Source organism: Artemia sp. Qi Xiang Cuo, chromosome 21 (assembly GCF_049724085.1).
Source record: "Artemia sp. Qi Xiang Cuo chromosome 21, ASM4972408v1, whole genome shotgun sequence".
Taxonomy (NCBI): domain Eukaryota; kingdom Metazoa; phylum Arthropoda; class Branchiopoda; order Anostraca; family Artemiidae; genus Artemia; species Artemia sp. Qi Xiang Cuo.
The window spans coordinates 42,715,355-42,726,667 of record NC_142814.1 but is presented as its reverse complement, the minus strand read 5'-3'; the positions used below and the strand labels follow the sequence as shown (position 1 = coordinate 42,726,667).

At 39.0% G+C, this 11,313-nt stretch overlaps 1 protein-coding gene across 1 annotated transcript; it reads left to right on the top strand.

Annotated features, from left to right (window-relative positions):
* The first annotated feature begins 349 nt into the window (after positions 1–349).
* Positions 350–811, top strand: LOC148939581 (uncharacterized). Its single transcript, XM_089106914.1, has one exon. It carries the CDS (start codon positions 350–352, stop codon positions 809–811), a length of 462 nt encoding a protein of 153 aa, XP_088963040.1.
* The last annotated feature ends 10,502 nt before the right edge of the window (positions 812–11,313 follow it).

The window sequence follows — 11,313 nt, the reverse complement described above, 5'->3', positions numbered from 1 at the left end:
GACTATCAGGCTGGTTTTTGCCCTGGACGGTCTACCACTCACCAGATCTTTGTAGTGAGGCAACTCGAAGAAAGGTACCTTGAATTTGGAAAAGAAATCCTCCAACTATTCATTGAGTTTAAGCAGGCCTTCGATCTAGAATGCCGAAATGGACTTTGGCATATACTAGTCCACTATGGCGTTCCTGAAAATATAGTCAACATAGCCAAAAATATGTACGACAATTACCGTAGCTGTCTTCAGACCCCAGAAGGCCAAACAGAAGAGTTCGCTACAACTTCGGGCGTGCTACAAGGTTGCATACTTTCACTGCAAAATTTTCAAGCTGTTCTTACATGCCATACTGTCCATGCTTGAGAACAATATAGGAGTGACCGTTAACGGTACAAACAGCGGTACCCTAGCTTTTCCTGACGACACCGACAAGCTAGCAGAAATTGAGTCCAGTCTACAAGCCCAAGCCTCCGAACTTGAAACAGCCGCAAATAGCTTTGGTATGTTCATAAACCCAAAGAAGACCAAAGCGATGCGCACCACAAAAGACCTAAACCCACCCACTGTCCATGTCGTAGTAAGTGGTGAAGAAGTTGAATCGGTAACCAAGTTCGTGTACCTAAGGGGCTTAATATCATCATACAACAACTACTCCGACGACAAAAAACCAAGACTTGCCCTAGGAAGTGCAAGCTTCAAGAGGCTACTCCCCCTCTTTAAAAATAAACACCTATCTATGCAACTGAATCTTCGACTCTCTAATCATACCTGTTGTCATGTATGCCTGCGAGACGTGGACACTGAAAGTCGAAGATGAACGCAGAATTTCGGCTTTCGAGACAAAAATCCTCCGACGCATTGCCGGGATCAAATACCAAGACAAAGTCTTGAAAGAAGATCTTCGGAAACAACTGATGCGGAAAATTACTATTCTCGAAAAAGTGCACCTGCAGCAACTTAAGTGGCTGGGCCAAATACAGCAAATGGAGAACTCGCGCCTGCCAAAAGTTGCCTTCAAAGGAAGGGTCCACGGTAGCCACCCACCTCGAAGACCTAGGAAGAGATGGCGTGACAACTTCGGAGATGACCTCTTATGCCTTCTGAGACAAGCTGATGACTGGGCTTTGTACAGGAAACTTATCCAGGCTTGTGTGAAGGATATGGCCCCATCGCGACCCTTGAGGACGTCCGGACATAAGTCAAGTTCCAGGTAAACCAGAAAAAGATGAGCCAGCGTTGCCTAAACGCCACCCTAAAAAAGAGAAACCAAAAACAGAGAATGCTTGTTTAAAATTTAGTAATTGGTTTTCTTTTGGCAACTCAAATTATAACTTTAACTATGGAGACAAAAACGTTAATCGTGTAATAAAATATAAAAAGAAAGTTATAACTGACGATAATGCAGAACAAGAAGAAGAAGAATAAGTCATCAGAAGAAATATTTTTTCCAGGGGGGTCCACAGGGTCGGAAAAAGGTGTAGGGAGGGGGGGGGGATATGGGAACCGTTCTTTTTTGTCCAAATTCCAGCAAACTACAGAAAAAAGGTGAAATATGAAGACATAAAGGCAAAACTCCAGAAAAAGGTGAGATATGAAGACATAAAGGCAAAACTCCAGAAAAAGGTGAAATATGAAGACATAAAGGCCATGTCCGGAGGACTTCTGCGGGCTCTACCTAAAGGAATATAAAGAATATCCAAATTCCAGCAAACTCCAGAAAAAGGTGAAATATGAAGTCATAAAGGCCATTTCCAGAGGACTTCTACGGGCTCCACATAAAGGAATATAAAGAAGGAGAAATAAAATAGAAAAATTTGTGCATTGCACTAATCCGTTATTTGAATTTTATGCAGATATCGAACTGAGCCCAAGACATTACGCACCCTTCGTCATGTCACACGAAGTAAAAAATGCCCAGCAATTTGAAGGAAAAATTACAAAAACAATGAAGAATAAATTCTGCTTTGATGTTGGCATCAATATCGAAGGCTGTGGAATTGCTGAAAAAAATTTCTCAAGAAAATAAAAATGCCCTATCATCATCAGAAAGCGTAAAATATAAAAGAAAACACATAGTCAAATATCGGTTTCAACCAGTTGGCAAGTTTAGTCTTACAAAAGAGAACAGAAAACTCAAAGAAAATGTCCAAAAAGAGCTGAAAGAGCTAGTCAGTTTGGAAGACGCGAGGTCATTCCTCGACAAATACGGCTCGCACTACCCTGCCCCTGACAGTATGTTTTATTACGGGGGAGTTGAAATAACGTTTTATTGTATTCATTTACTTTTTCCAGATAAACAAGAGAAAGATGGGCCAGCGTTGCCTGGAATTTCCAGCGAAAGAATCGAACTTCCCATTTATGAGGGTTTTTACTTCAGAAAGACTGGTTGCGCTCAATGAGACCAATAAATGTATTTCAATAAGTCAATTTTTCAGTGATGCCTACGAGTCCAATTATAGTTGCATTATCTTGGATCGTCTTGAAAAGCATCTTGGATATGTTCCTCTTGGTCCAATAAATCCTACGCAAGTTTCAAGCGAAGTTTTTCAAACATTAAACGTATTTCTGGAGAAACAACCTATGAGAGGAAGGAAATTGCTGGTTATCTAGACCTGCTCCGAAAGGGCGCTTTTAAAGGAATTAGGAATGCTGCCGTTATTTTCTTCTATTCTGTCTGTCCCAAATCTAGAACAAGTGGATGAAATCATCCAAGTCGAGAATACATCAATCGAAATAAAGGAAGAAATCGGTTATAGAAGGTTGTGTATTGGGATCAAAAGACTTCTAACCCTCATAGATCACTGTCGGGATGCTGAACCTAAAGACCGCCCCAAAAATTTAGTAAAGATGCTTGAAAAGCAGTATATTCCAGAGATGGAATATACTGTGTGTGGAATATAAGTGAGAGAAAATTTGAGTATTGAATCTAGGGTTACTGATACCCTCTTTTTTAACATGACTCTACCTTTTACCCTTTCTTATATAAAAAATTGTATGGCCAGGAACGGTGGAAATTCCTTCCCAATCACAGACCACCACTGTCTCCTGTGAGCGAAAATACTCCTGAAGTACTTGTCATAACATTTTTTGGTTTTGGTGGTTGTGTTTGGTGGTGTTTGGTGGTTGGTGGTTTCTTTGAGTTTGTATATGTTTTAATTTGTACCTAAGCTTTGACAAATGTTTAAAACAGCGTGCGTAATGATTGGACTATTGAATGATTGCGTTTTGATTGATTTAATTTAATTATAGTATTATTAGTAAAGATGATGGGAGCAGTGAAGATGTTAAAAGTAGAGTAGCCAAGGCTCAGGGTGTTTTTTCACAGTTAAAAAAAGTTTGGAAGAATAGGAAGATAAGTCTGACAATCAAGATTAGAATATTAGAAGCTACAGTGATTATAGTGGTCAAATATAGCTCTGAAGCATGGGCGCTCAGAAAAGCGGATGAAAATTTGCTAGATGTTTTACAGAGAAATTGCTTAAGGATTGTTCTGGGTACCCGGCTGACTGACCGTATTTCAAACAATAGGCTGTACGTGGGAGGACGTCATAAAGAAAGATTTGCAGATACGGGAACTTCGTAGGTGGGTGTGAAAAGTGAGGCTTTGAGTAGACTGGAATGGAGGAGGATCGTGTGTATCTGTGTTGGCCTCAGGCGGTTTGGTGCTGCGGTGAGTTGTTAGTAGTAGTAGTAGTTATGACACTAGTGTGACCATGGTAAACTTGGTTTTGAATCTTGGATAGCACAATTTTTTCTGAATGTATATTGTCTTTCGAGTGCCCATTCATTTCAAACGGTGCCCAAGTGCATTTAATTTTATTTTTAGGAAAGAACAGTGAATTGCTAGACCGAAATCAAAAGCCTGGCAGTTCTGTTGCTATTGAAGAAGCCGGTTGTACTTCATTGAACACAGTCCATGTAGCTGGTCCTCCCAGCGGACCTGGTACTTTGAATGTCAAAAACAAGTTATTTTTTTGGAAACAAAAACTATTTATTCGGTCAAAACGTGTCTATTGAGAAGAAGAAATTAGGAGTTCGATACAAAAAATCAACAGGCGAAGAAGAAATAAGGAAATCAGGAGAAACAACAGGCTAAGAAGAAACAAGGAAATCAGGAGAAACGCCACCAAGAAGAGGGAACATCTTGTCAAGAGGCAAACACTGGATAGAAAAACGATGTCAAGAATTTATTAACTCGTTGACAGTGTTCGAGTTATTGTAAATTTTTTTAATAAGGAGTTAATAATAGGAATTACTTTTAAAGTTTCTATGCGTCTATGCCTATAGTTTCCCTTTTTCTGCAGTCTCGTCTTCACACGGTTGATTCTTATCAGATAACTTTGTTTCCAACGATTAGCAAAGCAGCAAAGAGTGGGGTACTTCTCTGTTCGTTTAAATTGCCGTTCGAGATTTTCCTGTGTTTCAAAAAAGATTGTCAAAAAATTGTCAAAGAAAAAAAAAACGATTTTATTGTCCCTTCTACCCCTTTAAGTGGCCGTATAAGATTTTTCCGACGGGCAATTTTAGCAGATTTTGGATATGTTGTTCAGCAATTTTTTCTGAATATTTTAGTGTAAAAAATAGCTTCCTAAATGTCAAAAATGGAAAAACCTATTTTTTTGCTCCCTTCCACCCTCTTTAAGCAGCCCCACAAGGTTTTCTCGGCGGGCCATTTTAGCGGATTTTGGATGTTGTTTAGCGATTTTATCTGAACTCTTTGGTGTTCATTAGATTATGCTGATGATTTAAGCATCCTAGATGAAAGTGTGAGAAAATGAATGAACTTTTTGAGGTTTTGAGAGTTCAGGGTGCTAGAATGGGTTTGAAAATTACTGTTAAGAACAGTAAGTCACTAAGGCTAGGAATTAGTGAAGATAAAAAAGAGACGTTGGGTAATGAAAAGATTGATCAGGTGGGCAGCTTCACTTACCTTGGTAGTGTTATTAGTAAAGATGATGGGAGCAGTGAAGATGTTAAAAGTAGAGTAGCCAAGGCTCAGGGTGTTTTTTTACAGTTAAAAAAAGTTTGGAAGAATTGGAAGATAAGTCTGACAACCAGGATTAGAATATTAGAAGCTACAGATACCCGTTTTTTTTTATAAAAAACGGATACCCATATTCACATTCTAAGCTTGATTATCATATCTAGAAGAGAAACATATTTTTTTTTAAGTTCGATTCTTCCTCACCAAGTATTTTAATAAACAATAAAAACCTTTCGCGTAAAGAGCGAGGCGTTGATTAGGGGACAGCCCCTTTCATATATAAAATTTATGTCCGTTTGAAGTTTTAATGTCATTCCTTACTTTCAGTTAGAAAAAACTTTTTTATTGTTTTTTATTTTAGCAGTATCAAAATCTAAATGAACTTGTGTAGTGTTCAACTTAAAAATAAAATTCTTGACTATGAATGATGTTGGGAAACTGCATTCGAAATGCTTTAATCTCATTTCATAAAGACGATACTTTTGTCAACAAATGAAGAACCGTGCATTTTGCAATTGTATTGTGTGTGTTGTGGTTTTTATCCAAAGTAACGCAAGAGACGAAATTTAACAAACAACAGAGTAGTGAAGAATTATGGTGTGCAAAGTAATTTTGGTAGGGATAGTCACTAAAGATAAATCAGTAGGAGTAGCGCACCGTGAATAGGTGATTTTCGGAGATTCGGGGAACCAAAGCTTTTTTCGGGGTGAAACAGATTTCGGGGAAATCTCCGAAAATTGGGAGACAGTGCAAGCCCTGCTTGATTTCTAATCAGGAATATCGAAACACTTGTACACACGAGAAAAGAAAAGCTCCAACTTTGCGGTTGACGCAAAAAAATTGCCCCAAAATTAATTCAAAGTCAGCCAAACACCGTCTCCTCTGCCAGCGGTGGCGTTGCGACACTAGTGACAGTCAACTGGGTCCCTTGCTGGGAGTATTCCGTCAACTTGCCAGCATAGCGCCGGTGTCTAGTTCTATCCCCGTTTATATGGATTATTTTAATGGATTTTGTCTTAAGGAGCACAGGAAAGGCAATGGGAGACCACGGAATCAAATGGGGAGGAAAGTCTTATGGACTCAGATTATACTGATGATTTAAGCATCCTAGATGAGATTATGCTGATGATTTAAGCATCCTAGATGAAAGTGTGAGAAAATGAATGAACTCTTTGAGGTTTTGAGAGTTCAGGGTGTTAGAATGGGTTTGAAAATTAATGTTAGGAAAACTAAGTCACTAAGGCTAGGAATAAGTGAAGATGAAAAGGAGACGTTGGGTAATGAAAAGATTGATCAAGTGGGCAGCTTCACTTACCTTGGTAGTATTATTAGTAAAGATGATGGGAGCAGTGAAGATGTTAAAATTAGAGTAGCCAAGGCTCAGGGTGTTTTTTCAAAGTTAAAAAAAGTTTCGAAGAATTGGAAGATAAGTCTGACAACCGAGATTAGAATATTAGAAGCTACAGTGGTGAAAGTGGTCAAATATAGCTCTGGAGCATGGGCGCTCAGAAAAGCGGATGAAGATTTACTAGATGTTTTACAGAGAAATTGCTTAAGGATTGTTCTGGGTACCCGGCTGACTGACCGTATTTCAAACAATAGGCTGTACGAAAAATGTGGTTCAATACCGCTCTCTAGGGCTATAATTAAAGAAAGGTTGAGGTGGTTAGGGCACGTTGTAAGGATGAAGGATGACAGATTGCCAAGGATTTTCCTTTTCGGCCGAACGTTTATGACTAACTAGAAAGCAGGTTGTCCTCGGTTGGGGTGGGAGGATGTCGTAAGGAAAGATTTAAGGAAAATGGGTTATTCCTGGGAGGGTCTTATGACTGGAGCTTTAAATAGATTGGGTTGGAGGAGAAGTGCGCGTAACTGTGTGTTGTAGCATTAATCTGGTTTCGTTTTTGCTTATGTCCTTGATTATGGCGAGCGTTGTTAATTGTATTTGAAAATATAGTTAGTCCAAATGGGCCGTAAAAAATTACTTAGTATTCGTACTTGATACCTTTTCTTCAAGTTTGGTATTAATCTTGCATTACTTTAATGTCTAAACACTAACGTATAAAAAGTAACCGGGTCATCTCGACTTTTTAAACACAATGTTAGGCTTGCCTATCTGCTACGGATACAGCACCATAAATGGAAAAAGAGAATTACAATCCATAGACCTTTACGCAAATTTAAAAAAATGACGCTCTTATATTTAAAATTGTTAAATTTCCAATATATTGAGTATAAGATCCATGGGGAAAAAAACACCCTCGTCGTCAGAAATACCATTAAAGTTTTCTCTGCTTCGTGTGTTTAGTATATTTATTAGCAGCATATCTAAACTGTCCTAATTGAAAGTTTTCTTTGTTATTATTCTTTCATTTCATTTTACAAATGGAAAGTCTGTACCGTCTAAAAAGCAATTTTGTGGTCAGTAGAGTAGGTACGCTCAGTCAGGGCACTGGAAGAGGTATATGATATTTCCTTGTGGGGTTTCCAAAGTGGAAAAACCCGCATTTTTGGCCACCGATCGTAAGGAAAGTCTTTGGACGTTCTTGGCGGAATCTCAACTCGCCATGTCATCGCCCTATGTGGAGATGTAAAACTGAAAATAATGACCCAGTATCGCTTATGTATATTTTAAGGGCAGTAAAGTATTCACCACAAGTGAAATTCTAAGCAACAAAATGTTCTATGTTTTGTCCTGTCGTATTGCATTTTATCTTCTTTTTTTCTTTAAAGAATAACAATGATAATACTACTACTGCTACTAAAAGCTCACTGCAGCACCAAGCCGCCTGAGGCCAACATAGCTACGTACACTCCTCCTCCATTCCAATGTAATGAAGGTCCCCCTCTCTAAGCCCTCACAGGAAATTCTTATTTCAGTAGATTTACCCTCCTACCCCATTCGGACTCAACCTGCTTGCTTTTATCGCCTTGGTTGAAGGTAATAATGATAATAACTGTAGCAAAAAAAAACCGGCTCAGATGCAGACTTGCCAAAAGGCAAAACTAGGGCATATATATCACCACCTTGTTTCTTTTTGCAGAGGTCGGATTGCGACAGGCAAACTAAGACTGTCGTCGCTTTGGAACAGCGAAAAGCAAGACCAGGTCAGTTAGCTCTACCCTACGGGTCTCTGCGCAAGAGTTTCTTCCTGCCATATCAAAAAAAAATGCGTTAAGAACCATATATATCCCCAGGGTATAACTTATAACGCCTGTTCCTGGGCCCTGGGGGGTTGTGTCGACCCTGGAGTTGTAATATCTGATGGTTGAACTATTTTTAAGAAAATGGTCACCTGAAAGTTTTATCGGATGGGTTTATCCATCAAATACACCCTAAGGGGTGGAAGGCGGGAGGGGTTAGTTGCCCTCCGATCTTTTTTCACTCTGAGGAAATGAAATACAACATTTAATTTCCATTCAAATGAACACTCTCTGAAGTTTATACGAACATACCTTCCATAAGAAACATATATTCCCCCAGAGCCATACTTACAACGCCTGCCCCAAACCTCGGGGGGGGGGGGTGTCGATACAGGAGTTTTTCTTATCTGACCTTTGAACTATTTTAACGAATGAACATACGTAAAGAAGTTTTTGTTATATGATCTTAGAACTATTTTTAACAAAATGGCTACCTCAACTTTTTTTATCAGATTTATTTTGGGAAAAAGGGCTTGGGGGGACGCAGTTGCCGGGGATCCGTGGACACAGGAATTTTTCTTATCTGACCTTTGAACTATTTTTAATGAAATGGTTATTATAAAAACTTTATCGGATGGGCTTTGGGAAAAAAAGGTGTGTGTGGGGAGGGGGGGGCTAGTTGCCCTCGGATATCTTTTGACTCTTAAAAATTGAACTAGAACTTTCAATTTCAAAAAATGAGCCCCCTCTGAAGTTTATACGAGCATCCTTTTATAAGAACCAAATACGCCCCCAGGACAACAGTTACAACGCCTATCCCCTGAACTCTGCGGGGAGCTTTTGTTATCTAATTTTTGAACAATTTCCAAAACACTGGCTATCTCAAAATTTGTGGAGGACGGGTTTTGGAAAAAAAGAGCGTGGGGGGGGGGCTAATTTAACTCTCTTTAATCTTAAAAATTGAACTAGAACTTTCGTTTTCCAATCAAATGAGCCCTCTATAAAGTTTATACGAGCATCCCTTTCATAAGAACCGTACATGCCCTTAGGGAATAACTTAGAACGCCTTCCCCTGTGCCCTGGGGGGTTCTATTGAAACCTGATTTTTTCTTATCCGACCTTTTGACTATTTTAAACAAGAATTCTATCTAATAATTTTCATAAGATGGGTTTTGAAAAAGAAGGCGGGGGGGGGGGGCTAGCTGCCCTCTGATCTCTTTTGAATATTAAAAAGTGAGCTCGAACTTTCAATATCCAATCAAATGAGCCCTCTTAAGTTTATACGAGTATCCCTTTTTCATAACAGTATATGCCCCAGGGCGTAATTTAAAACGCCTACCCCCGGGCCCTGGGGGCTGTGACGACACCTGAGTTTTTGTTATCTGACTTTGGAGAATTTTTAACTTAATGACTATCTCAAAATTTTTATTGGATGCATTTGGGGAAAAAGGGGAGTGGGGGGGCTAGTTTCCCTCCAAACTCTTTTGACTCTAAAAAATTGAACTAGACCTTTCAATTTCCAATCAAATGAGCCAGCTCTGAATTTTTAACGAGCATCCCTTAAATGAGAACCATATATTCCCCGAGGGCGTAACTTAGATCACCTTCCTTCGGGCCATGGGGGGCTGTGTTGACCCCTGAGTTTTTGTTATATGGTATTTGAACTATTTTTAAAAAAGCTATCTCAAAGTTATTATCGGATGGGTTTGAGGGAAAAAGGGCATAGATGGGGGGCTAGGTGCCCTCCAATCTCTTTTGACTCTTAAAAAGTAAACTAGAACTTTCAATTTTGAATCAAATGAGCCCTCTTTGAAGTGTGGTAAAGCTTTCTAATTTAGTTAATTACTAATTGAGTAAAAATATATTAAGACGCTAAAAAAAAGCTTCAAAATACCACTTTTTAAGATAAAGATATAAATCGTAGAAAGTGTGAGCTTGGAGGGAATTTGCTCAATAATCGATTTACTGGCTAGATACGTCAAGGAACGAGAAGGACGTGGTTGGTTTTTTCAAGTATATACCCCGATTTTTGAGACTGAAGTGAGAATTTTTGACTTGCAGGGCAAACCTCTGCTCGTTTATTATCCTTAGGGCCATAATTACCTTAGGGCCAGAGTTTATATTCTCTATCAAGGGAGAATAAAGGCATCTACGACTACACCACTCAAATACAATAAAATACATATCACAACAACAGGTGGCCCCTGGAAAAACTGGGCCGAGTAGGCTAGATAAAACTATTAGATTGAAATAAAATGGGTTTACCAGAGGAAAAAATTACTTCCCTATCTACAGTACTTGAAATTGCAAAAATTATACCAGAATACGCGGGAAATTCAGACGTAGATGAGTCTATCGAAATATTAAAAATTGTCGACGAAGTAACTGAAGCGTTTGAGGATAAGGTCAAAGAGCAATGCGTTGCAGCCAGATTAAAGGGAAGCGCCCTTAAACATTTTGAGGCAATTAAGGAAAAAGAGCCCAAGGACATCAGTACTCTAATTGAATCTTTTAAAACAAGATTCATAGAGCCAAGCATCTCCGAGAGGCTAAGAACAGAGGTAGTGAAATTCAATACCTCAAATAGTATCAGGGAATATGCAGACACAATTTGTTCTGTGTGCTTACAATTAGAGAAAGACGGAAATGACGAGACAGTACAGAAAGTACAACTACATACTTTTACCCAAGGGTTACCAAACAAGTTATTAAGACCAATATTATCGCGGAAACCTGAACATTTAGAGCAGGCTATAATACTAGTCGAAACAGAGGTAAAAATTGACGAAGCTATGAAAAAGTTTGATCAGATGTCAATAGATAACACAGAAGCACAAGAAAGTATAAAATATGAAAGGGGACAGAAACGGGTAAATTTTGAGGAGCCAAATCGTGAACCAAAAAGGCGTGACGGAGGCCGAGGGTCGCCATCTAGGGATAAAGCTGACAAATTCCACGACCTTGAGAGATTAGCAGCTAATAACTATAGAAAATATGGGCACCCTCCCCCACCAAAGACAGATAGTTGGGGAACCAACAATGAAAGATCAAAAACATTTAGAAGTAACCAGGAAACAAACAAACAATTTAAGAGAAATTTTTATTGCTATTATTGTAGCAAACCAAACCACTATGCAGCAGATTGCTGGAATAGAATACGCAAAGAAGGCCAGACGTACAAGACAAGACAC

Bases quoted from the DNA above. Each gene is read 5' to 3' on its own strand.
- LOC148939581 (XM_089106914.1), top strand. From the start codon at position 350: ATGCTTGAGAACAATATAGGAGTGACCGTTAACGGTACAAACAGCGGT.